The sequence below is a fragment of the Podarcis vaucheri genome (genome assembly GCF_965113315.1).
Source record: "Podarcis vaucheri genome assembly, contig: SUPER_1_unloc_1, whole genome shotgun sequence".
In the NCBI taxonomy this organism is placed as follows: domain Eukaryota; kingdom Metazoa; phylum Chordata; class Lepidosauria; order Squamata; family Lacertidae; genus Podarcis; species Podarcis vaucheri.
The window spans coordinates 670,613-696,971 of NW_028118828.1; the positions used below are offsets into that span (position 1 = coordinate 670,613).

A 26,359-nucleotide genomic window follows, 5' to 3' on the forward strand; every position below is an offset into this window, starting at 1 on the left:
AATTAAGTACTTAATCCGAGGTACCACTGTATATGCCACATAGTAATTTATGGACCTAATGGGTAAATAAATCCATTTGCACGTAACAAAATATGTACATCATAAGAGCCTACACAATACAAAACGCTGCTGTATGAAGGTTTTATTCGATTTGTTTTTTTATCTTATATTTTGGAAATGTACATCCAGTTCCCCCCCTTTAATTTTTTGGGGGGCTTCCAAGAGAGTGGGGGAGTGCAGACAGATTTGATATTCCTGAAAAGAGAATTTTTTTTGAACATGGTAATAAAATTTCCCCCAAATTGCTAGCGTTGCAAACAAAATCTGCCCTTCTTCCCTTATGGGGTATCCAAGAGCCCGTATAGAGTCCTTAAGTGGGCTCCCTATCGGTAGGAGAAAATAGCTAAGAGCTTGTTCAGCTTATAACTGCTTTTTTCTCAAATCGTTGCGCATTAACTTTGCGCGCCTCGGTTTTGGAACGCTTTGGTTTCGCGACGGCTGAAGTTCTGGCGAACCAAGGTGCCGCCGTTCATGCCACTAGGGACTTCCGTCGGAGGAGAAGAGGGAAGAAGGAGGGAAGGAGGGAAGGAAATAAGGAGGGAATAAAGGGAAGCGAAAGGAAAGGAGGAGAAGCTTCTTTCCCCTCCTCCGCCGCGTCAGGGAGCGGGAAGTGAGCTCAGGCGCAGAGGAACTCCCTCCTTCGCCGGCCTGGGGGTTGTGCGCTCCGTCTCCGCTCCGTGTCTCCGAGAAAGAGAGAGAGAGAGAGAAGGCAGGAGGAGGAAGAAGAAGAAGAGGAGGAAGAGGAGGAGGAGGAGGAAGAAGAACTGAGGGCAGGCGGCGGCGGCGGAGGCTGCTCCTTGGCGGCGGAGGGAGGCGGAGGCGGCCGGCCCAGCTGAGCCTGCGGCGGGGAGCCATGTCGGACCAGGTAGCCGCTTCCCTCCTCCCGGTCCCCCTTTCCCCGCCGAGGCCTCTCCAGGATCCCCGGGGAAGGAAAAGCCCCGGGGGTAATAAAGCGCAAGGCCGGCAGGCGGAGGCGGCTTTTCCCCGCTAAGAAGGCGCCTCTTCCCCGCCCCATAGACGCCCCTCGAAGGCTTTAGGGTTGTGGGGTGCGGGGGGGGCGGTGTTTTCCTCTCTCCTCTCTCTCTCCCCACCCCACACTTTGGGGTCCCTACGTGGGATAAAGCCAGAGAGGGGATCTGGGGAGGGTTGGAGCTGTGGGTCTGGCCGTGGGGCCTTTTGACCCAAAAAAGGGGTGCTTGGGTTTGTCGGGGTCCCTCTCCTCTTCTTGATTCATTTCGGACCCCCCACACTTTGGGGTCCCTACGTGGGATAAAGCGAGAGAGGGGAGGGTTGGATCTGTGGGGCCTTTGACCCCAAAAAGGGGGCTGGGGTTTGTCGGGGTCCCTGTCTTCTTGTTTCATTTCGGACCTCCTCATAGCATTTCAATGGGGGGGGGCGAGCCAAGAAACAAAAGCAACGTTGGGTCAACATAGGATGGGAGGGAGGGACCCCCCAGGGTCATCTAGTCCAACCCCCCCCTCTGCAATGCAGGGATCTCAACTAGATCCTACAGGGCAGGCGGTGCCCCCCCCCAACCTCTGCTCAAAAGATCCCGTGCGAGGCAAGTGCGCCAACCTGTGGGTAGACTCGGGGCGTTAGAGCATGAGACCCTGAATTTTCAGGGTGGTGGTGGGTTCTCAGCCCCACGTTGGGCAAAAGGTTCTGGCGTTGCAAGGGGTTGGAAGGGATCCTTCAGGATCCTTTCCAGTTGCAGGATTCTGCCTCTAGTGGGAGTCCACTGGCCAACAGCTGTTCACTGTCAAGAGAGTTCTTCCTGATGTTTTGAGTCAGAATCTGTTTTCTTGTCACTTTAAGCCATTGGTTTAGATCAGGCATAGGCAAACTTGGCCCTCCAGATGTTTGGGGACTACAGTTCCCATCATCTCTGACCACCGGTCCTGTTAGCTAGGGATGATGGGAGTTGTCGTTCCCAAACATCTGGAGGGCCAGAGTTTGCCTATGCCTGGTTTAGATCCTAGCCTCTGGCGTCCATATTTTGTATGTGTGCCTTCCCTGGAAAGACCTTGCAAAAATGAGGTCCCCTGTTTTGCTTTGTGTGAAATGTCCTATGTCCTTGAGTAGGAGATCATTTCTTGCCATGGTGAATGTTTGGCTGCAGTGCTGGGTGTATGTTTGGGGGTTTGTGTGTGTATGAGAGACAATCTATTTGATGCCGTGATCGAATAAGAATTGTGAAATGGTTTGGTTGCAGCTGTTAATTTAAAAAAAAATAAAAATGGTTCAGCTAGCTATTTTTCAGCTAGTACAGAATATTTATCCTACTGGCCCAATTTGAATGTAAACTGGGGTTAAGGGTATGAGTGTTCCACTACCAGCATAACTGTCAGGAGGAGACTGGTTGCGTCCTTTTAAATTAATACTAAACTGCAGTTAATTTAAAAGGTTACGTCAAAGTCCTAAATTGTGGTTAATGTAAACTAAGGCCTATTGGAGCAAGCCAGCAACATAAACCACAGTTTGAAGTTGAAGGCTAACCACAGTTTTTCCTGGGCTTAGACATAACACTTTCTACTTCCCTGGGGTCATGCTGGAGGGAAGCATAGAAGCCCGAAGCTAAATTTAGGTGTTGCATCCAAACATAGTCATTTTTTTAAACATGAATATATCTTTTCGGAGCTTTTCCTGTTATGGCACATAAATACTTGGTGTGAAAACTTAACTCATCATGAATTTGTTAGTCTTAAAGATGGTATAAGACTTTGTTTTAGTGACACTAGTTTCCCCCAACACAGTATCTCTCCTTTAACTCTAACCATTAATAATTATTTCACTCATTCCGTACTTACCCTTTGTTTACTTTACGTAATGCTGCACTTCAACCGTTCATCAATCTCTATTCTAAATTGCAAAAACAAAACAAAACAAAAACCCTCCGAAAAGCTACTGGTAGCTCATCTGTCTATTGATATTGCGTTTATAGGTTATAATTAACTTTGTTTTACTACTGTGGCTGTTTTACTTAATGTCGTTAATGAACTGTAGTGTTAAACAGAACACCCTTTCAAGAACTTAAACACTGCATTAACTTCAGTTATAAATATGATGTTAATGAAATGAAAACAATAGGGAAACAATCAGCAGCAGTGCTGTGTTATTCTTTGTAGCAGTAGCATAAACAGATTTGACGTGAGCTGTGGCTCAAAACACATAAATCTGCAAGTTCTTATTTGTGTTTGCCCTCAGTATCAAGTCATTTCTCATAGATGAATGTCATGATGAGCTAAGGGTTTATATCTGGGCTCAGGTATGCAGGTGTTAAATCACAATTGTATTTTAATTGATTTCAAATTGTTCAAAACTCTACCTTCTCCATTTACATGTTTGGCAACAGTAGTTAGCTGATTTCTTATCCTTTTAAACAGGTCCTCTTTATTGCTCCCAATTCCTCTGGTCTTGCATTTACCGTATTTTTTGCTCTATAAGACTTACTTTTTCCCTCCTAAAAAGTAAGGGGAAATGTGTGTGCTTCTTAGGGAGTGAATGCAGGCTGCGCAGCTATCCCAGAAGCCAGAACAGCAAGAGGGATTGCTGCTTCCACTGTGCAGCGATCCCTCTTGCTGTTCTGGCTTCTGAGATTCAGAATTTTTTTCCCTTGTTTTCCTCCTCCAAAAACTAGGTGCGTCTTGTGGTCTGGTGCGTCTTATAGAGCGAAAAATACGGCACTTCGCATTTTCAGGTTCTCAGAGGCTAGAAGCATTACCTTATAAATGTTTCTGTTCATCAGCAATACAAACTATGGTCATGCTCTGCTGTGGAAGAAGTATATTCACTGTTACTGCCAATTTCTTTTAGTACAGTCATACCTCGGGTTATAGCCGCTTCAGGTTGCGTTTTTTTGGGTTGCGGACCGCCAAAACCCGGAAGTACCGGAGAGGGTTACTTCCAGGTTTTGGCAGTTGCGCATGTGCCGAAGCGCTAAATCGTGCCTTGCGCATGCACAGAAGCACCAAATCGAAACCCACGCATGAGCAGATGCGGGTTGTGAACGCTACGGGTTGTGAACATGCATCCCACACGGATCACGTTCACAACCTGAGCATCCACTGTATACGCTTCTGGTTGGCAAACCGTCTGTTGTGGGGTGAACTAAACAGGCAGTTAACACATTCCCCCGCCTTCAAGCTATGAAAAAGATAAATTGAAGGTTTAAGCAGGATTCTTGCACAGCAAGAAGTACTAAGGTGTGAAGTGCTGTCCTTTCTGCAGATCTTTTCCGTACTTGCAAAGCCTTTTAAAAGATGTGAGCCTTGCAAGTGAACTTGCTTTGCTTATTTGAAAAAATGATAGCTTACCCTCCAGGAAAGTGCTCTTGGGGTGGCTCCCCACTCCAGTTAAAACAGTAATGTAATTAAAGTAACAGAGGTGAAAGTACTAAGGCTGGAAGAGAATGAAACTACATAGATTCAATTGCTTTAAAAAAGGCTTGTGGAAATAGTCTTTGCCGGGAGGGAGTTTCCCTGGGGAGATCATTCCAGAGATGGGGAGCTACCAAGAAAAGGCATACCAACCCCCCCAGTTGAAATAATTATTTGGGGGTGTCTAGCTCTCCTGAAAGTGCCTAAATTCTTGTTTTTCTAGATCAAGAATAAAAACACTAAGAAGGCAATTGCTCCCATCATGCTCTGTAGCTCATTATAAAGCAGAGTTGTTGGTGCTTTTTGCTTGTGCGTGGACTTGAAAACTTTCCACACCAGTCCCAATATATTATAGTGATTTTCAAAGTGTGAAAGCTTATAGCGAAGCAGGGTTACTCAGTGAGAAGATCAGTTCTTTGCAAGCAGGTTTCTCTGAAAGGCAAGCCTGACCACCATTTCTTTGCCTGCAACGTGTTATTATGGGAAAATACTGGCTATGTACTAGGTTGTGCGCTAATTTCACATGGGACATGGCTGAGCTTTTTTATTGCCCCACATAAGTTGACTGTGTGCCCTAGATCCCTAGAGTCATTGCAGTATTCTGTCTGATTAATTCAATAGGCATAGGTTCCTATTGTGGCGCTAATTCATCGTAAACTTGCAAAAAGCTATCATAGAATTGACTAGTGGAAATAGTTTGTATTGTAGTTTATCACTTCGGGGTTTTTTTGTTTCCTTTTCCTCTGCAGGAAGCCAAACCTTCAGCAGAGGACTTGGGAGATAAGAAAGAGGGAGAATACATTAAACTCAAAGTCATCGGGCAGGTGAGCTCTTAAATAGTCTATTATAATGTGAACATTTCAATTGTTCCACTGGTATAAGTTTAAACACTGGGTGGACTGCGGTGTAGTGGTTAAGAGCGATGGGAACCAGGTTCGCGTCTCTGCTCCTCCACATGCAGCTGCTGGGTGACCTTGGGCTAGTCACGCTTCTGAAGTCTCTCAGCCCCACTCATCTCACAGAGTATTTGTTGTGGGGGAGGAAGGGAAAGAAGAATGTTCGCCGCTTTGAGACTCCTTTGGGTAGTGATAAAGCGAGATATCAAATCCAAACTCCTCTTCTTCTTCATCAAACGTATACACATTGACACATGCTTTTCATGCAGAAGGTCTTGGGTTCAGTTCCTCTCATCTCTGCTTAAAATGATGTTGGACAGCTGGACTAAAAACGACCTCTGCCTGAGACGTTGCATAGCTACTGCCACTCTGAGTAGATAAGTGGACTCTTTAGATGGTTTGACTTGTTACAAGGCTGATGAATGTGTTGACATAAAAAAGGCTGATGGTTTTGCTATGGGTTGTGGTTTTGTTTACGCTAGCCAAAGCTGGTGAATAAAGGACACATTTCAATAAAGGCACAAGTCCAGAATTTAAGATGATGATGATGATGATAATAATTTATTATTTATACCCCACCCATCTGGCTAGGTTTCCCCAGCCACTCTGGGCGGCTTCCAACGAAGTATTCAAATACAGTAGTCTGTTAAACATTAAAAGCTTCCCTAAACAGGTCTGCCTTCAGATGTCTTCTAAAAGGCTGGTAGTTGTTCTTCTCTTTGACATCTGGTGGGAGGGCGTTCCACAGGGCGGGTGCCACTAGTGAGAAGGCCCTCTGCCCTCTCCCTGTAACTTGGCTTCTCGCAACGAGGGAACCGCCAGAAGGCCCTTGGCGCTGGACCTCACTGTCTAGGCAGAACAATGGGGGTGATGTTCCTTCAGGTATACTGGGCCGAGGCCATTTAGGGCTTTAAAGGCCAGCACCAACACTTTGAATTGTGCTCAGAAATGTACTGGGAGCCAATGTAGGTCTTTCAAGACCGGTGTTATGTGATCTTGGTGGCCGCTCCCAGTCACCAGTCTAGCTGCCGCATTCTGGATTAGTTGTAGTTTACCTTCAAAGGTAGCCTCACGTAGAGCGCATTGCAGTAGTCCAAGTGGGAGATATGCACCACTCTGGCGAGACAGTCAGCTGGCAGATAGGATCTCAGCCTGTGTACCAGGTTGAGCGGGTAAACAGCCACCCTGGACACAGAATTGATCTGCAGCTCGATGGACAGATGTGAGTCCAAAATGTCTCCCAGGCTGCGCACCTGGTCCTTCAGGGGCACAGTTACCCCATTCAGGACTCGGGAGTCCTCCACACCTGCCTGCCCCGTCCCCCCAAAACAGTACTTCTGTCTTGTCAGGATTCAACCTCAATCTGTTAACCGCCATCCATCCTCCAACCGCCTCCAGACACTCACACAGGACCTGCACCGCCTTTACTGGTTCTGATTTAAAAAAGAGGTAGAGCTGGGTATCATCTGCATATTGATGAACGCCCAACCCAAACCCCCTGATGATCTCTCCCAGCGGCTGCATGTAGATGTTAAAAAGCATGTGGGAGAGGACAGAACCCTGAGGCACCCCACAAGTGAGAGCCCGGGGGTCTGAACACTCATCCTCTACCACCACATTCTGAACACAGTCCAGGAGGAAGGAGCGGAACCACTGTATAACAGTGCCCCCAGCTCCCAGCCCCTATAGATGATCCAGAAGGATGTTATGGTAGATGGTATCAAAAGCTGCTGAGAGATCCAGCAGAACTAGGAAACAGCTGTCACCTTTGTCCCTAGCCCGCCGGAGATCATCGACCAGCACGACCAAGGCAGCTTCAGTCCCATGATGAGGCCTGAATCCCGACTGGAAGGGATCCAAATGGTCCGCTTCTTCCAGGCATGCCTGGAGTTGTTCAGCAACCACTTGCTCTATCACCTTGCAAAGCAAAGATAGCCCCATCTATTTTAAAACAGAATAAAATGAAACTTCAGATAATTCATTTTGTTGTTGTTGTTTAGTCGTTTAGTCGTGTCCGACTCTTCGTGACCCCATGGACCAGAGCACGCCAGGCACTCCTCTATCTTCCACTGCCCCCCGCAGTTTGGTCAAACATGCTGGTAGCTTTGAGAACACTGTCCAACCATCTCGTCCTCTGTTGTCCCCTTCTCCTTGTGCCCTCCATCTTTCCCAACATCAGGGTCTATTCCAGGGAGTCTTCTCTTCTCATGAGGTGGCCAGAGTATTGAAGCCTCAGCTTCACGATCTGTCCTTCCAGTGAGCACTCAGGGCTGATTTCCTTCAGAATGGAGAGGTTTGATCTTCTTGCAGTCCAATAATTCTTGCAGATTATTCATTAGCTACTGGTAATAGATATATTGAAGGAACAAGCAGTCAGACAAATGTAAGACAAACTTTTGATCATTATCTTCCATTGTAAACCATTGGAGAAACCAGTTGCCTTTTTAATAACGTGTGGGAAAGCTAATAGATTTTGTATTCTGTTTGCAGGACAGCAGCGAAATACACTTCAAGGTGAAAATGACAACGCATCTAAAAAAACTTAAAGAATCGTACTGTCAGAGACAGGTTTGTGAAATTTGGGGACTTTAATTTTCCTTCTTAAAATACACTTCTCTTCCTGTGAAAGTGGAATTGAGAAAATGAAGAGGAATATTGTGTTGTGTTAACATGAAATTTTGTGATGATGACACCTGTGTTAGCTTTTAGGGTCTCTGTGGTGCAATGGGCCTTTGGCTGTTAACCAGAAGGATGGTGGTTTGACCCCACCCTGGGATGGCTGTGGGCAGGATTTTTGCATTGTTGTTCTTGTTGTTTTTTTGTTGTTATTATTTATTTATTTATTTATTTATTTATTTATTTATTTATTTATATATACATACATACATACATACATACCCCGCCCTCCCCAGCCAAGACCGGGCTCAGGGCAGCTAACAACCAATATAAAAACAAGTTGATTGAAATACGACTTAAAAAACAAGATTAAAATACAACATTAAAACATTAAGATGCAGCCTCATCACAGGAGTAGAAAGGAAAAAAGAAAGAGGAGGAGGGAATCAAATTGGTTCCAAGCCAAAGGCCAGTCAGAACAACTGTCTTGCAGGCCCTGCATAAAGAAATCAGATCCCGCAGGGCCCTGGTCTCATGAGACAGAACGTTCCACCAGGCCGGAGCCAGTGCTGAAAAGGCCCTGGCTCTGGTTGAGGCTAATCTAACTTCCTTAGGGCCCGGGACCTCTAGGGTGTTGCTATTTATGGACCTTAAGGGCCTCCGTGGGGCATACCGGGCCCAGGCTGCCCTGGGTTCCATGATGGAAGAAAGGTGAGCTATAAAGACAGTAAGAAAGCAAAATGCTTTCTGGGTGGCGGACGATAAACAATTGAAACAATGAAAGCAACAACAGGATTAAAATACAGTGGTACCTTGGGTTACATACGATTCAGGTTACATACACTTCTGGTTACAGACTCCGCTAACCCAGAAATAGTGCTTCAGGTTAAGAACTTTGCTTCAGGATAAGAACAGAAATCGTGCTCTGGTGGTGCGGCGGCAGCAGGAGGCCCCATTAGCTAAAGTGGTGCTTCAGGATAAGAACAGTTTCAGGTCAAGAACGGACCTCCAGAACGAATTAAGTACTTAACTGGAGGTACCACTGTAAGGATATAACTCACTGATGATCTGCAGAAGAAGATTCGATCTGAATGACCAAGCAGAAGGGCAGGTACACGGAGATTAGGTTATAAGGAAGCACAGTGTGTGTGTGACTATAAAACATACTTGCCCTATACATGGTGCAGAAGCTTAGGTTGGGTTCCTTAACTTACATATTCCATGCTTTTCAGCTCATGAGAGAATTTGTTGGTGCTTTAATTCTTCCATTAGACCGAAGAGAGAGAAAAAGAAGCAACATCTACATTTTTCGGTTCTTTTTGTGCGTGTCTTACAAGTTGGAATAAAGTAATTTCTCCTTCTTTTCCCTTTTCAGGGAGTTCCTATGAATTCACTCAGGTTCCTCTTTGAGGGTCAGAGAATTACTGATAATCATACTCCAAAAGAGGTACGTTTTTTCATAGTGCACACTGCCAAATGCACGGCTAAGACCATTTGGAAGGTTAAAGCAGGGGTAGCTTACTCCCAGCTTTGGGGCTGAATTAGCCACACACAACCCCAACAAATTTTCTATGGGACCCAAGACCTCCACCAGTTTTGGTGGTAGCAAAAATGAAAGCACCGGGTTTCCGCCCAACTTTAGTGCCCTGATAGAGATGCAAAGTCTCCTCTCCCTGTTCATTGGATGGATCATTTGATGAGTAGTTATTCTCCTCATCAAGGGATGTGGGTGGTGCTGTGGTCTAAACCACAGAGCCTAGGACTTGCCGATCTGAAGGTCGGTGGTTCGAATCTCCGCGACGGGGTGAGCTCCCGTTGCTCGGTCCCTTCTCCTGCCAACCTAGCAGTTCGAAAGCACACCAGTGCAAGTAGATAAATAGGTACCGCTCTGGCGGGAAGGTAAATGGTGTTTCCGTGCGCTGCTCTGGTTCGCCAGAAGCGGCTTGGTCATGCTGGCCACATGATCCAGAAGCTTTACGCCAGCTCCCTCGGCCAGTAAAGCGAGATGAGCGCCCCAACCCCAGAGTCGGTCACCACTGAACCTAACGGTCAGGGGTCCCTTTACCTTTATTCTCCACATCTGATTTGTGTGCAAGAGCATGGAGTGGCTATGTCTACTTTCGGCCACGCTTGCAGCCCCCAGAGGATTTGCAAATGGTGAATGTAGCCCCTCCCCACCAAGTAGATCAAAAAGAGGGGGGGGGGAACTGTTTTGAAATACAATTTAAAATAATTAAGCTGCAGTTAGGTTGCTGTTTTTAAAAACAGAACGGTTTAAAGGCGGATCTGAACATTAAAACTTGGCAGTGTTAAAGCAAAGCTTGGCTTGCATTTCACAGTTTCTTGGACTTACGACTTGGTATCAAACGCATTCAGGATCTCTTCTGTAAAGAGTGTGTGATGGGTAAAAGATCTGCTTTGCGGGGAACTGAGCATTATTGTCATTGCACAGAATGGGGTGATACAGTTATCGTAAGGCACTAGAATTTAGCCCCTTTACAAGGAGACGCCATCCTTCTGCTTCCAGCTGATGCCCTCTGAGAACTTAATCTTTCAGATTGTGCTTGGCTTTCAAATTAGGAATATTACTGACAACCAGTTGAATCACGTTTTCGGGAAGGGGGTGGGGAATGCATTGGCATTTGCTTCTGGAAACTTCTAGGCAGTATCACCAGTTTTTTATAATTGTCCTGCTCACTGTTTTTATATGTGTACAGAGACAAATGGAAATCTATATTTTGAAATGAGAGCAGCTTGTAGTGTGTGTGTAGTTAGAAATAACAGCTCAAGTCTACCCTCCTAGGTGGTATAAAACAGTATGTAGTTGTAAATACACATTTTTTTATGGTTAGATAGAACAGTGACTGCAACTTTTTTTTAAAAAAGAAATATCTAGAGTACAAATGAGGAAATCAATGATTTCAACCAAAGTCAGTAATTTTACATAACCAGGGGCTGCTTGTTGGCAAACTTCTCTTGTTTACTGTCATGTCTTAACAAGCACAAGAAAAATAACAAAGGTTCTGAATGCAGAATATCTATTTTTTTCAAAAATAATAATAATAATAGTTTCCTATTTTACAGCTTGGGATGGAAGAAGAAGATGTGATTGAAGTTTATCAGGAACAGACAGGAGGCCATTCAACAATTTAGATTGTTTGCTCCCCACCCCTCCTTTCCCTTTTATTCTTTTCTTATTTTTAAATAATAGTTCTTTTGTAATGTGGTATATAACACTGAATTGAAACCGGCACCGTACACCCGTATCTGGGATCTTATTTACAAATGTCTGTTATAAATACTTGTGCTCATTATACGCTATCATTTGTTTTCATTGTACTGAATTCTTGTGCTCCCACTGCGGTTGTACTTCCATGTTTCCCCTGTTTCCTCTTTAGAAAAACACCCGCCACCCACACGCGCATTTGTGTGTTCACAGGGCCCATGTATTTCAAGCACGCTGACAGATCTGCCAGATTGGGCGCAAAGGTTTCCTAAAATTTCCGTATTGGCCCCAAGGTGTGTTTTTTTTAACGTGCTGCTTTTACTTGCGGATTTTAAGTTCCAAAGGAGCTGACGCTTTTCTGAGAGCTTAGCGGTGGAAGGATTATGTCCTCAGATTACGTCCTCAAACTTTGTTCTGTATCATTTGCTGGTGGCCTAGGACAGAACAGCACCCAGATGTTGATGGGGAAATGTAGTCTTTTTCTTGGGTATGAGATACATGAAATCACCGAAGAGAACTTGGGAAATCCTACTGATTTTTCATCGGCGGAAGAGCCCAGGAACATTCTGATTTTAGTACTTTCATGTACTGAGAGTTGCTAATCATTTCATTCTTTTGTGGTACCTTTTGGCCTGAGATGTGGTTTTTGAATGCACACATAGACTGTACTGGCTTCCCTTTAAATAAATGAGAGGAAACAAATTTATAAGCATCTGCATTCTTTGAGATACCTGTGGCTTGGATACTGTTTGGCAAAAGCAGTGAGGAATATTTAAGGAACACTGGCTTTCAGCCTGAGGATATGACAGTGTGGCAACAACTGATTTTGTTATTCCACCTTGCGAACTAGCACGCTCTTTGCCGCTTGCTCTCAAATTTTAAGTAGCAGTCTATCTTCAACTAATAGATGTCTTTTGTAAATGCCTCCTCGGTTCTGAAAACTAATGTTAGCGTAATGTTGAAAAAGGTTGCAAGAATTGGGAGAGGGGTGCCCAAGCCTTTTGTGATCCCCCTGCCATGAACACTTCATGACCTTTTTGAAAGGTATAAAAGGGGCACACTAAGGTGTTTGTTTTGAATAGTCACAGAAAATGCTCACTTAAAATTGATGGAGCTCAAATTAGCCACAGCTAACTTGCTCCATTGATTTTAATGCAGTTTAAGCACGTGTAACTCTTTCTAAACTGAGCGCCTTTTGTTGCATTGGAAATCCTAGGTAATCTTGAGGTTCGTCAAATGCACGAAAACCATGCATGAGCTCTGCTTGCTGCTTGCATAATACTAGTGTGAGACGGGCCAGAGCTACTTGCAAGACATGATCGAGAATTTCATCCTGTGAACTGCAAAGTTTTGTCGTGTAACTTCGTAGGATCAGCATCAAAGCCCTTGCGCCAAACCTTATTTCTTGTATTATGTAGAAGTAAGCCTAACTGATTTCCAGGGAGCACACGTAAGCGTTCTTAGGGTGTAGGGATTCCTGAAAATACGTTTCAAGCCAACGCTGTCCCAAACCAAATGGCGAATGGTTAGAGCAGCTTTCCAAAATAAAAGCTATTCATCAGTTTTTGTGGAGTTTGTTCTGTGAAGTAGTATTCTTAATTGAGGGTTGGAAAACTGTATTCCCCGATTGGTTATCCCACTGAACACTTTTTGACCTCCATCCCTATTTTAGTAAATCGCGGAACAGTGTCATAGAAAACCTGTCATGCTAGAAGGGGCCCTTTAGCTCAGGTTTATGGTATGAAGATGGCAGGATTAGAAACACGTTGCTCTACCTCTTTTGTTTTTCCCTCTTGCAAGGGGATTGGGGAAAGGACAGAAATTGAGACTGCAATGTTCTTAAGCATGTTTTTAATACACCATTTGATTGTGAGTTTAATTTTATTTTTAAGCTGGCACTTAATTGTAAAGTGTTAATGGATCTTCTCCAATGCTTGTAGTTCCCATGTCCCACTTCTGATGCCTTTTTGTACACATGCTAAACTTTTTTTAAAAATTAAAATTTGTTTTCAAAAATTGGCATATGGGGTTTAAGTGTTATCCATGACTACAGTAATAAACAAGCTGAGTGAAACGTGAATGGAAATGTGTTTTTAGCCTGGCACCTGCTGTTTTCCTCTTCTTCCTGGGCCACTCGAATGAATAACCCAACTATCTCATAGGTATCAGTCTCCCCCACGTTCTGTAGAAATGAGCGAGCCAGGATTTTGCATCCTGTTCCATTTCCAGTTTCTACAAGCTGGTGGCTCACAGAGCCCTGCTAGGTGTTGCTGGATCATAGCTGTCAACTTACAGATTTGATAATAAGGGGCCAGCAGCCTTGAAAATAAGGGACCAGCAGCCAAAATAAGGGACCAGCAGCCAAAATAAGGGACCTGCAGCCTCACCTGTTCCAGGCACTCCAGTCTTCCTGCAGTCTGGTCAATCTCATGCTGCTAGCTTCGAGAACACTGTCCAACCAACTTTGTAACCAGAGGTTCAACTGAATAGAATCTGAATCACATGCACCACAAGGCCTATGCAGCCTCAACTTAAGATGGCTCCCCGGCCTGGCTTTGCACTGCAAAGTTTGCAGCAGCATGTGCAACAAAATGGCGTCCAGCATTCAAAACCCCCCTCAGCTTGCATTAACTAGCCACACACAAGGCATGCAAGCTCCACCCCCCCAGTCGTTCTTAGACTTCTTATTGGGTGAGCAACACAGCCAAGCAACACAGTTGGAGCCTCCCTCCTCCCTGGCCGGCAGGGAGGAAGGGAGAGGAGCTGCTTCCTTTGAAATTTAAGGGACATCATTTAAGGGACATCCATCAATAAGGGACAGCGGCGGGACATGGCGCTGGAATAAGGGACTGTCCCTTCAAATAAGGGACACTTGACAGCTATGTGTTGTATTACAAATCACATGAGTTGACATGGGAAAGGATCTTCTCTGCAGTGGTGTCCCCTTTGTAGGCCTGTCCTCTCAGAAGCATGTTTGGTGTCAACGCTGCCACATTAAAACGTGTCTGTGTTCCTCAGACATTTGTAGGAAACTCCTTTAATCAGCCTGGATGGATGAATCCCACTGGGGTGTTTTACCTCTTTGTGAACTGGGAATTGTTCTGTTTTTATAGCTGTACCCCATTCTGAAGCATACGCTGGCAATGATAAATAAAACAAAAACTAGAGTTCCCCAGGCTGCCCAACCTTTCCATAAGAGCTAAAGGTGACATTTGTGTGACACTACTTGAATCGCAACCTTCGTCGTACGGTGAGGCTGCTCTGAATTGAACGTTGTTGGACTCCCAACTCCCATACCAACCAGCACGGCCAGTGTTCAGGGATGAATGAAGCCACAGTCTCAACATCTGGAAGATCACAGGTTCCTCGTCCCTGGCCCTGAGAAAGTGCAAAACTAGTGAATTGGGGAGGGGGGGTTGTCCAGACAAAACTAACTTGCAGTCCACATGATGCCTGCTGCTGTTGCTGCTGTTTAGTTGTGTCCAACTCTTCATGACCCCATGGACCAGAGCACGCCAGGCACTCCTGTCTTCCACTGCCTCCCGCAGTTTGGTCAAACTCATGCTGGTAGCTTTGAGAACACTGTCCAACCATCTCGTCCTCTGTCATCCCCTTCTCCTTGTGCCCTTGTGCCCTCAACACCAGGGTCTTTTCCAGGGAGTCTCAGCTTCAGGATCTGTCCTTCCAGTGAGCACTCAGGGCTGATTTCCTTAAGAATGGATGGGTTTGATCTTCTTGCAGTCCATGGGACTCTCAAGAGTCTCCTCCAGCACCATAATTCAAAAGCATCAATTCTTCGGCGATCAGCCTTCTTTATGGTCCAGCTCTCACTTCCATACACCACTACTGGGAAAACCATAGCTTTAACTATGCGGACCTTTGTTGGCAAGGTGATGTCTCTGCTTTTTAAGATGCTGTCTAGGTTTGTCATTGCTTTTCTCCCAAGAAGCAGACGTCTTTTAATTTCATGGCTGCTGTCACCATCTGCAGTGATCATGGAGCCCAAGAAAGTAAAATCTCTCACTGCCTCCATTTCTTCCCCTTCTATTTGCCAGGAGGTGATGGGACCAGTGGCCATGATCTTTGTTTTCTTGATGTTGCCTATGGCTCACCAATCTGCTGTTCGTGTTTTAGAACACAGAGTGCAACTTTCATTCGATTTCACTGACAGCTGACTTCTCCAATGGTGGCTTCTCCAGACTCTCCAGGTCTTCTTGCCGACAAATAATGCCCAGTGTCCAAAATTGCCCAGTGGTCCAGATGAAGCCATTTCCCCCCTCGGTTGCTTGTTTTAGGAAGAGGGCTTTGGCAATAGCTTTTGACTGGGAATCTGCCAGATGGTTAAGTCAGAACGCAACAGCTCTCATCATGTGGATTAACAACTTCTATTGAATTAAATACAAGTGAATAATGGGATGCTCACATTTTGGAGTAAGGCGAGAACAACACAGCTACGTGGCTGCGAGTTGTTCTTGGAAAAAGTTATCTTTAATCCTCATCTCCCACATTTAGAAAAGGATGCTGGAAATACGAATAAACCCATGGGCGTGAAATCGCTTGCCGTCGTTCTAGCCCCCCAGCTTCCACAAGCAGCTTATAATGGAATTCCTTCTCCTTTTCCAAGTCCGCCCTTTGTCTGAAAGCAGAGAGGTGGATGGATATCCGTAAGCAGGTAACTCAGGCCATTACTTTCTGTTGTACAGTGTATATACCGTATTTTTCGCTCTATAAGACGCACCAGACCACAAGATGCACCTAGTTTTTGGAGGAGGAAAACAAGAAAAAAAATATTCTGAATCTCAGAAGCCAGAACGGCAAGAGGGATCGCTGCACAGTGAAAGCAGCGATCCCTCTTGCTGTTCTGGCTTCTGGGATAGCTCCCCGTCTGTAGAATTATCTCCCCAGGGAAGTTTGCCCGGAGCCTTCATTAGTGATGCTGGTCGCATTACCCGGAAGCTGTACGTCGGCTCCCTCGGCCAATAAAGCGAGATGAGCACTGCAACCCCAGAGTCGGTCACAACTCCCGTTTGTGGAAAAGGGAAAGGGGTCTCTTTTCCTTTACCTTTAAGGTAGGCCTCAATCCATTAAAACACCGAGATCAAATGGCTAAGAATGTCTTGGTCAGATGGTAAGAAGACAAGAACTCAAGTACTCGCCTCCAGTGGCAGGGAGTCCTATAATCTAGGTGCAATCACAGATAAGGCCCTGTTTCACAGCCGAACTAGTCATGCCCCAGCCAAAACCTCCCCAACAGATCTTAAGGACCAGGCAGGCAGCTGGTATGGGAGACCTGATCCTTTAAGTCAGGTGTGGGGAACCTCTGGCCCTTGTTGTGGAACTTCAACTCCCATAATCCCTGCTCATTGGGCATACCGCCTGGTGCTGATGAGAAATGTACCGTATTTTTCGTTCTATAGGACACACCGGACCATAGGACACACCTTGTTTTAGAGGGGGAGAACAAGAAAAAAAATTTCTCCCCCTCTCTGCGCAGCGCCCCTTCAGCGAAGCGGCAGGAGAAACGGAGTCCCTTCCATTTCTCTTCCCGCTTGGCTGAAGGGGTGCTGCGCAGCTCTCCCTCTCTGCTGAAGCCAGGAGAGTCTTGCTCTTCCGGCTTCATCAAAAGGAACCCGAAGCCTGCGGAGAGCAGCAGGGACTCGCACTGCGCTCCGAAGACTTCAGGTGGCTATCCTTGAAGCCTGGAGAGCAAGAGGGGTTGGTGCGCATCGACGCCTCTCGCTCTCCAGGCTTCAGCGACAGCAACGCGAAGCCTCCGGAGCGCGGAGGGAGCGCTCCCTCTGCGCTTTGGAGGCTTCGCGTCACTATCGCCTAAGCCAAGGAGGCTGCATTCGCTCCATAGGACGCACACACATTTCCCCTTAATTTTTGGAGGGGAAAAAGTGCGTCCTATAGAGCGAAAAATACGGTAGTTCATCAACACCTGGCAGACCAAAGGTTTCCTACCCCATGGAGCAGCCATTTAGAACTTTAATGGCAATCTCTAGGACTTTGGTTGGTTTGTCTACACTTGCTTGGCACTGATTCTCAAGAGTTACAGAGAAATCTTACAAAGCTGTGTACCTTGCCAGTAGTAAGGCTTGTCTCTTTGCTTCCTCTAATGCAAGTCTAGCCTCTTCCTCTTCCCTTCTCCTCCTCTCCTCAGCCTCACGCCTCACGCGCTCCTCTTCTTCCTGCTTCCTTCTCTCGTACTCCAAGCGCTGCTCTTCTGCCATCTCGGCTAAGAGTCGTCGTTCCTCTTCCAGCTGCATTTCTCTTTCTTTCTGCCTCCGCTTCTCTGCTTCTGAGGGAAAGAGATAGTTATAGATAGTAGTTGGTGTAATAGAGCATATTACACCGTTTGAGCATTTTACACCGATCCTGGTACGACTACACTGGCTACAAATTAGTTTCAGGGCCCAATTCAAAGTGCTGGTTTTGACCTATAAAGCCTTAAACGGCTCAGGACCGCAATACCTCAAGGACTGCCTCTTTCCATATGAACCTACCCAGACCCTGAGATCATCTTCTGAGGCCCTTCGTCATGTGCTGCCTCCTCAAGAGGTTCGGAAGGTGGCAACATGAGAACGGGGCCTTCTCTGCAGTGGCTCCCCGTCTGTGTAATGCTCTCCCCAGGGATGTTTGCCTGGTGCCTTCATTATACACCTTTAGGCGTCAGGCAAAACTGTTCCTTTTTAACCAGGCCTTTGGTTGATTTGATTGACATCTTATGTCTTTTTAAAATGTGGTCTTTTGCGTGTGTGTGTGTGTTATTGGATTGTTGTTTTTACTTTGATTATATACATTGTGGTTTTTATATTCTGATTTTGTTCTGTGAACCGCCCTGAGACCTCCGGGTATAGGGCGGTATATAAATTCAATTATTATTATTAATAATAATAATAATAGTTGATAGCTGCTGTGATCAGTTTGAAGTCCAGAGATAAGCAGAGTACCCAATTAGTATTATATAGCAATATATTTAAACGGACACACACACACACACACGGCTGCCATCTTAACATGCCACAGCATCTCAGCATGACATGGTACTGGGCACTCAAAGGCTTTGTGAGAAATAATAATAATAATAATAATAATAATAATAATAATAATAATAATAATAATAATAATAATTTATTATTTATACCCCGCCCATCTGGCTGAGTTCTCCCAGCCACTCTGGGCGGCTTCCAATCGAGTGTTAAAAACAATAAAGCATTAAATATTAAAAACTTGCCTGAACAGGGCTGCCTTCAGATGTCTTTTAAAGATAAGATAGCTGCTTATTTCCTTCACAATCTAGTGGGAGGGTGTTCCACAGGGCAGGCGCCACTACCGAGAAGGCCCTCTGCCTGGTTCCCTGTAACCTCACTTCTCGCAATGAGGGAACCGCCAGAAGGCCCTCGGCGCTGGATCTCAGTGTCCGGGCTGAACGCTGGGGGTGGAGACGCTCCTTCAGGTATACAGGACCGAGGCTGTTTAGAGCTTTAAAGGTCAGCACCAACACTTTGAATTGTGCTCGGAAGCGTGCTGGGAGCCAATGCCAGTAAAATGGTAGCTTGTAGTGCCAGTGGATAAGCTCACAGAATAGGGGGACACACAGACTGACAGGAGGAGCCCATGGAGGGCATCTTATCAAGGTCCTCCCCACCTCAGACCTGGAATCTTCCTTGGCATACCTGCGCGTTCTCGCTCCTCCTCCTGCCTTTTCTTCTGCATTTCCAAGAGTTTCCTGCGGAGCTCCTCCTGCTGGTGCCGGGCACGTTCCTGGGCTGCCTTCTCAGCTTGCCGCTGCCTTGCCGCTTCCTCTTCCTGCCGCCGGCGCTCTTCTTCCAGCTGCTGTCTCCTTAGACTAAAACGAAGAGGCGTCCGTTGGAGAGAAGGTCCAAGTAGGTCATGGGCATGCAGGGCAAAAGCAAGGGGACCCGCAAGACAAAAGAGAGGAATTTAGTATATAGGGATGGAGAATCTGTGGTCCTCCCAGATGTTGCTGGACTCCAGCTCCCATCAGGCCCAGCCAGCATAGCCAATAGTCAGGGGATGGTGGGAATTGAAGCCCAACACCATTTGAGGGCCGCAGGTTCCCTATTATCTCTAATAAAAGGGCAAGATAGCCAGCCAGAGTATTCTATAGGGCAGTGATGGCCAAACTTGGTCCTCCAGCTGTTTTGGGACTACATCTCCCATCATCCCTAGCTATCAGGACCAATGGTCAGGGATGATGGGAACTGTAGTCCCAAAACAGCTGGAGGGCCAAGTTTGGCCATCACTGCTATAGGGCGAATCATAGCTGTCAACCGTCCCTTATTTGGTGGGAAACTCCCTGATCCTAGCGCCGTGTCCTGCTGCTGTCCCTTATTGATGATGTCCCTTAAATTTCCCAGGTTTCATGCTTGCCTGGCTCGGGAGGGAAGCAGCGGCTTGGGGTTCTCCGCCGTGGGAGAGAGCGAACGAGAGATAGCCAGATAGCCAGCTAGTGCATTCTATAGGGCAGTGATAATAATAATAATAATAGTAATAATAATAATAATTTTTATTTATACCCCTCCCTCCCCAGCCAAGGCTGGGCTCAGGGCGGCTAACAAGCAATAATAAAAACAAGTTGAATGAATACAACTTAAAAACAAGATTAAAATACAACATTAAAATATAGAAACATTTAAATATTAAAATGCAGCCTCATCACAGGAGAAGAAAGGAAAAAGAAAAAAGAAAGAGGGGGAGGGAATCAAATTGGCTCCAAGCCAAAGGCCAGGCGGAACAACTCTGTCTTACAGGCCCTGCGGAAAGAAATTAGATCCTGCAGGGTCCTAGTCTCATGAGGCAGAGCGTTCCACCAGGCTGGAGCCAGAGTTGAAAAGGCCCTGGCTCTGGTTGAGGCTAATTTAACTTCCTTAGGGCCCGGGACCACTAGGGTGTTGCTATTTATGGACCTTGAGGCTCTCCGTGGGGCATACCGGGAGATGGTGTAGTTTTGGGACTTCATCTCCCATCATCCCTAGCTAACAGGACCAGTGGTCAGGGATGACAGGAACTGTAGTCCCATAACAGCTGGAGGGCCTAGTTTGGCCATCACTGCTATAGGGCGAATCTACACTGGTCTGTCATAACGTTAAAAAATGGGTTATAAAAATGTGACACCAGAGGGCACCGCAGAGCAGCAATCTGTCGGCAATGGGAAATGGCACTGAGAGCTATTTAACTTTTTAAAATAGCCTTTTTACATATTAGTGTAGACTCAGCCTAAATAAAGGGGATACAAGTCTAGGAATCATTTGCTGGTCTAGCATGGGAATCTGCCAGGAAACCTGAAACACCCTTAATATTTACAAGTTCGGTTTTGCAAATGTCGGATCTCATTTGCTTCGGGTTTGGGATGTAACTCTGAACGGCTTACACTAGGACCGTTAGTACCACATTCTGATGCAAAGGCAAATTGGACAAGTTTGAATGAAGGTTTCTGAATTGACAACATCGCTTTTGACTGTCAGAATGCAAACTCCAGGGGTGGGGAGGCAATGGAGTTTAAAACTGTAAATTTTTGTGTGCTGAAGTGCATCTATAAAACAATAAAGAATATCTATGTATCTGAAGGAATGGATGCAGGGAGGGAGGCTGGGTGTTGGAGGAAATGCTGGGAGGGAGGCTGGGTGTTGGAGGAAATGCAGGGAGGGAGGCTGGGTGTTGGAGGAAATGCTGGGAGGGAGGCTGGGTGTTGGAGGAAATGCTGGGAGGGAGGCTGGGTGTTGGAGGAAATGCAGGGAGGGAGGCTGGGTGTTGGAGGAAATGCTGGGAGGAAGGCTGGGTGTTGCAGGAAATGCAGGGAGGGAGGCCTGGTGTTGGAGGAAATGCAGGGAGGGAGGCTGGATGTTGGAGGAAATGCAGGGAGGGAGGCTGCGTGTTGGAGGAAATGCAGGGAGGGAGGCTGGGTGTTGGAGGAAATGCAGGGAGGGAGGCTGGGTGTTGGAGGAAATGCTGGGAGGGAGGCTGGGTGTTGGAGGAAATGCAGGGAGGGAGGCTGGGTGTTGGAGGAAATGCTGGGAGGAAGGCTGGGTGTTGGAGGAAATGCAGAGAGGGAGGCCTGGTGTTGGAGGAAATGCAGGGAGGAAGGCTGGGTGTTGGAGGAAATGCAGGGAGGGAGGCTGCGTGTTGGAAGAGATGCAGGGAGTTTTGTAGGACGCTCAGGACACGCTGCAGGCGAGTTGGCCCTGCTACATTTGGAGAGGGGTGTGTGTGTTTCCTGCTCATTCTCCTACCCCCGATGGTGGGCATCTTCCCCCTCCCTCACTAACCGCATCTCTGCCATTCTCTTCTGCTGCTCCTGTTCCATTTCCTCTTTCATCCTCTCCATGCGCTCCTGCTCTTCCTGCTCCTTCCGCTTCCGCTCCTCCTGCTCCCTCCGTTTTCTCTCCACCGCAAGCCGCCTCTTCTCTGCCCTCTCGGCTATCATTTGCTCTCGCGAGAGTTTCTCCTCCTGCTTGTTCCGAGGCGGGTCCAGTGGCTGGGAAGCGCAAAAGGGGGGGGAGGGAGAGAGTGTGCTGTTGTGCTTAGATTCTGCTCAAGGGTTTCCCTGGAGGTATCTGGTTGGCCGCTAGTGAAGGAATGGGTTTCTGTGCAGTGAGTTTGAAACTGACCCCAAACCCCCATTTTCCTTCTCCAAGGGAGCATTTCTAAAATGCATTAACTTGAGCTTTTCAAGCTCAGGAAGCTTGAGCTTGAGTCAATGTATAAACAGAAAGCTAGCTGTATAAACAAGTGCTCAAAGCCCTCTCCCTTATCAGTCCATGACAGCAATGGATGGCCTTGGCTGTTCCAGTGGAGCAGGGATGGCACGTCTGGGTCTTATCTTACATCCTGACCACACTCTGACACACAGACCTAGTCTGGGAACAGTGCCAGGAGAGTTGGTGACCTTCTTACCCCAAGGTAAGAGTGCCAGAACAGGAATACCCTTATATGGTCAAGGGTACAGGAAGAGGAACACCCTTTTATGGTTAAGAGTACTGGAGCAGGAACATCTGTGGTGTCAACCTGCGTGTATAAGCTGACGTGGCTGGATTCCCGGGGAAGGGGGGAGAGGGTGCCTGGAGGGATATATAGAATCATAGTATCATAGAGTTGGAAGAGACCACAAGGGCCATCGAGTCCAACCCCCTGCCAAGCAGGAAATACCATCAGAGCACTCCTGACATATGGTTGTCAAGCCTCTGCTTAAAGACCTCCAAAGGGGTCCACTGTCGAACAGCTCTTACTGTCAGGAAGTTCTTCCTAATGTTTAGGTGGAATCTTCTTTCTTGTAGTTTGGATCCATTGCTCCGTGTCTGCGTCTCTGGAGCAGCAGAAAACAACCTTTCTCCCTCCTCTATATGTACTCTATATATACTGCATGAAATTTCTTTCTCTTTGGACTTGCTGTGAACTGACCACGCAAGTGCCTTCTGCTATCCGGAGAGCAGAATAAACTCTTTCTCTGAATCAACCTCGGTGTCATTTGACTTCCTTTCTCCCTCCCGGGAGCAACGCAGACCCCACCAGTTGGTAAAGTCTAAGAAGGCTACACTAGGAGAACAGGATGCTGAACGAAATGGGCCTTGGGCCCGATCCAGAAGGGCTCTTTTGACACCGTTAACCATGTGGAGTTTGCCTTTGCTGTGACTCAGGATGCTTCCACGCAGCAGTTTATGGTGAACTCAGCGCACATTGCGTGGTCTGCATCCGAATGCCATCCCATATTCCCACCCCATATTCCTTTTAATCGGGATCTATCATTTCCGCAGGAAAACTGATATGTAAAAAAACCAACCCAGACCCAAACCAGAAATGAAAACATGGAAACAGTAAATCTAGATTAAATTGTGAAGGGGTGGGCATTTTGATGTGAACGGCATCCTGTGAATATTGGAAAAAAACAAACCCTTGCGTTCCTGGAGTCCCACGTGGGGCAGAAGATTCCTCGAGGCCTAACTGAACACATTCCGATAAATGCATAGCATGCAACCTTGCCCAGTGGGTTTTTTTTTAAAAAAAAGTAATACCAAAAGGGGGATTTATAATGTATGGAGGGAAGGCACATTGCCCTTCCAGCCACAGTCCTCAGTGTACTCCTGCTCACCGGTGGAAATTATTCTTATAAAAACAGCTTCAGGGCAGCAATGGACACTTTCATCTTAAGGGAATTGCCCTGCAAGGGGTGGGATTTGGATAGGGATTGCAACTGGGGAGGGAAGAGCTAAACCTCCCCCCCCACACATTGTGGTCCCAGTGAAAATCACCACCCTTTCAAGTATCAGCTTTAAGAATCTCCTACATCTAAACCACAGAGCCTTGGGCTCGGCGGTTCGAATCCCCACGACGGGGTGAGCTCCCGTTGCTCGGTCCCTGCTCCTGCCAACCTAGCAGTTCGAAAGCACGTCAACGTGCAAGCAGATAAATAGGTACCGCTCCAGGGGGGAAAGGTAAACAGTGTTTCTGGGGGCTGCTCTGGTTCGCCAGAAGCGGCTTAGTCATGCTGGCCACATGACCCAGAAGCTGCACACCGGCTCCCTCGGCCTATAGAGCGAGATGAGTGCCGCAACCCCAGAGTCATCCGAGACTAGACCTAATGGTCAGGGGTCCCTTTACCTTTACATCCACATTGAAAGCACTTGCATGCATTTAATGCAACGTGTTGTTGGTCCTCAGGTATAACTTGCATTCCTAGCTTTTTAGATCCAGCCGCATGGGTGATTCTTATCCAAGAGCACCTCTCGCACAGCTGCGAGAAAGCTTACAAGTGGCAAGAACTTGTGTGTTGGCCTGGCTGCATGGGCCTCCTTGGTTGCGTGGATTTGACACCTCCTTTCCTAAATGGTTCAAGAATGAACTTAGAAAGCAGCTCTTCAGGAAAATGACGTTGTTTACCTCTGGAGGGTCACTGCTCAGAGCTGTGTCAGTCTGGGAGCCATCTGCAGGGGCAACAGCAGCCGTGTCATCAGCAGGAACGGCATGAGGTCCAGAAGGATGGAGAGCATCTTCAGCAGAAGGTTCTTCACCTTTTTCAAGTGGCAAGAGGGGTTCTTCCCTGAGAGGGCTGGAAGGAGGAGGGCTCTGATCCGAAAAGCCTCCCTTTTCCTCTTCGCCTCCTCCTTCTCCTTCTAGAAGAGAACTGATCTGTTCTATTTCAACAGCAACATCCCCTTTTTCTTCATCATGGTTTGGGTCCACGGCAGCCTCTGATCTTTTGACACCTGCCGACTTCTCTTTGGAATAAGGAACTGTTTTCCCAACAGCCTTCTTCTGTTTTGGTTTCCCTGCAAAGAGACAAACACACACACATACAACGATGACACATGAGCTGCGGCTGAGATTATCTCGTGAAATTATTGCACAAGGTTTTCTGGGCATGCCAAATATTTTTTTTTAATGCCCTGGCCAAACTACGTGTTATACAAATACAGTCGTACCTTGGAAGTCGAACGGAATCCGGTATGACTGTATTTGTATAATATATAGTTTGGCCCTAGCGTTTTTAAAAAATCCGTTCGACTTCCAAAACATTCAGAAACCAAAGCGTGGCTTCTGATTGGCTGCAAGAAGCTCCTGCAGCCAATCAGAAGCCGCGTAAGCCACATCAGATGTTCAGGTTCCAAAGAATGTTTGTGAAATATACTCAGAGTCGAGAGTGGATTTCATGCTCTTTATTCAGCTCATAGTGGTGAGGAGGAATGGAAGTTCCCCCAGAATGTCTGCTTTATATACATTATTTACACAATGGGCCCCACGTGATTGGCTAATTCCGGGATTCTCCTGTAGGCCAATCAAGTCGTGGATTCACTTCCACTTGGAGCTGGATTGGGTGGCTCCTGTGTACTAATCAGACTGCTGCATTCTGGATCGTATTGTTTTAGGACCAATCAGACTGCTGCATTCTGAAACCTATTCAACTCAGTACATAAGAACTAAGAAATGCAAACTGCCAGAAGTAAGTCCCACTGTTTTCCGTGAGGCTTCCTCACTGGAGAGTGAATCAGCGTGTTTTTACATGAGTAGAATGTGTGCTTTTATTTAAAATGCATCTCTGGGTTATTTGTGGGTCATAGGAATTTGTTCATTTTTTAAATAAAAAAAATAGTCTGCCCCCCCCACATGGTCTGAGGGACAGTGGACCGGCCCCCTGCTGGAAAAGTTTGCTGACCCCTGATTGAATCCCTCACAAAAGAACAACATCCAGTTTTTAAATGACCTTTTCCTTTACCTACAACAAAATCTGTCCGTTTATCTTTCTTGAGCGTCTTCTTCTGCACTTTCAATACAGTTCCAGTTCTCATCGATTCAGGTTTCTTCTGCCCTGTCTTCGCTTTGTCCTCAACAACACCTGCAGCCTGCTAGTAAAGAAAGGAAAAGGGTGTAGAGTACAGGGTGGGATAAAAGACTGAAATTTAGTGCTTAACCAAATACAGGTTAGCATAGCACATTTTTGTTTGGGTGGAAATTTTAAAATTTGATTGTTAAGAGTTCTTCTTTTGTTTTCTTCTTTGGCCATCACTCATAGCCAAGTAAGATGGTCTTCCGTGAAAAGGGCACACACCATGATTTGTGATACATTGCTAGGTCAAAAATTATGAAACCGGTATCACAATATGGATTTCAATGCGGTTTTGGGCAATATATCAATATATCAACCCAGCCCTAACGGGCACTCTATTTGCTTCTCCTCCCCCCACAAAATAGGGACGGGGAGCCTGTGCCCCCACAATCTTGTTGGACTTCATCTCCCATCTGCCCCAGCAGCATGGCCCAAGGGTCATTGATGATGGAATTTGTTGCCATAGGGACGCGGGTGGCGCTGTGGGTTAAACCACAGAGCCTAGGATTTGCCGATCAGAAGGTCGGCGGTTCGAATCCCCGCGACGGGGTGAGCTCCCGTTGCTCGGTCCCTGCTCCAGCCAACCTAGCAGTTTGAAAGCACGTCAAAGTGCAAGTAGATAAACAGGTACCGCTCCAGCAGGAAGGTAAACGGTGTTTCCGTGCGCTGCTCTGATTTGCCAGAAGCGGCTAAGTCATGCTAGCCACATGACCCGGAAGCTGTCTGCGGACAAACGCTGGCTCCCTTGGCCTATAGAGCGAGATGAGCACGCAACCCCAGAGTCGGTCACCACTGGACCTAATGGTCAGGGGTCCCCTTTACCTTTATCTAACATCTGCAG

The 26,359-nt window shown here is 46.6% G+C and overlaps 2 protein-coding genes across 4 annotated transcripts in view; one reads left to right on the top strand and one right to left on the bottom strand.

Moving 5' to 3' along the window:
* KIAA2012 overlaps nt 1-26,359 on the bottom strand; it is a 244,930-nt gene that overhangs the window by 149,900 nt on the left and 68,671 nt on the right. The window contains exons 16-21 of one of the 3 annotated variants that reach the window (XR_014214370.1): nt 25,408-25,537; nt 24,075-24,463; nt 21,467-21,675; nt 18,854-19,026; nt 17,256-17,475; nt 14,815-15,810 (exon numbers count right to left, since the gene is read on the bottom strand). Coding sequence is in view for 2 of the 3 variants with exons in the window: in XM_082242345.1 (XP_082098471.1) it covers nt 15,663-15,810; nt 17,256-17,475; nt 18,854-19,026; nt 21,467-21,675; nt 24,075-24,463; nt 25,408-25,537 (1,269 nt within the window). In the remaining variant the exon portion in view is untranslated. Of the gene's footprint in view, nt 1-12,529; nt 15,811-17,255; nt 17,476-18,853; nt 19,027-21,466; nt 21,676-24,074; nt 24,464-25,407; nt 25,538-26,359 lie in introns of those variants that run through there. The other 2 variants (XM_082242346.1, XM_082242345.1) reach the window with 2 other exon arrangements.
* Nucleotides 556-13,194, top strand: SUMO1 (small ubiquitin like modifier 1). Its single transcript, XM_082242378.1, has 5 exons — nt 556-925; nt 5,186-5,260; nt 7,823-7,900; nt 9,324-9,395; nt 11,033-13,194. Exons 1-5 carry the CDS (start codon nt 914-916, stop codon nt 11,099-11,101), a joined length of 306 nt encoding a protein of 101 aa, XP_082098504.1. The 5' UTR covers nt 556-913; the 3' UTR covers nt 11,102-13,194.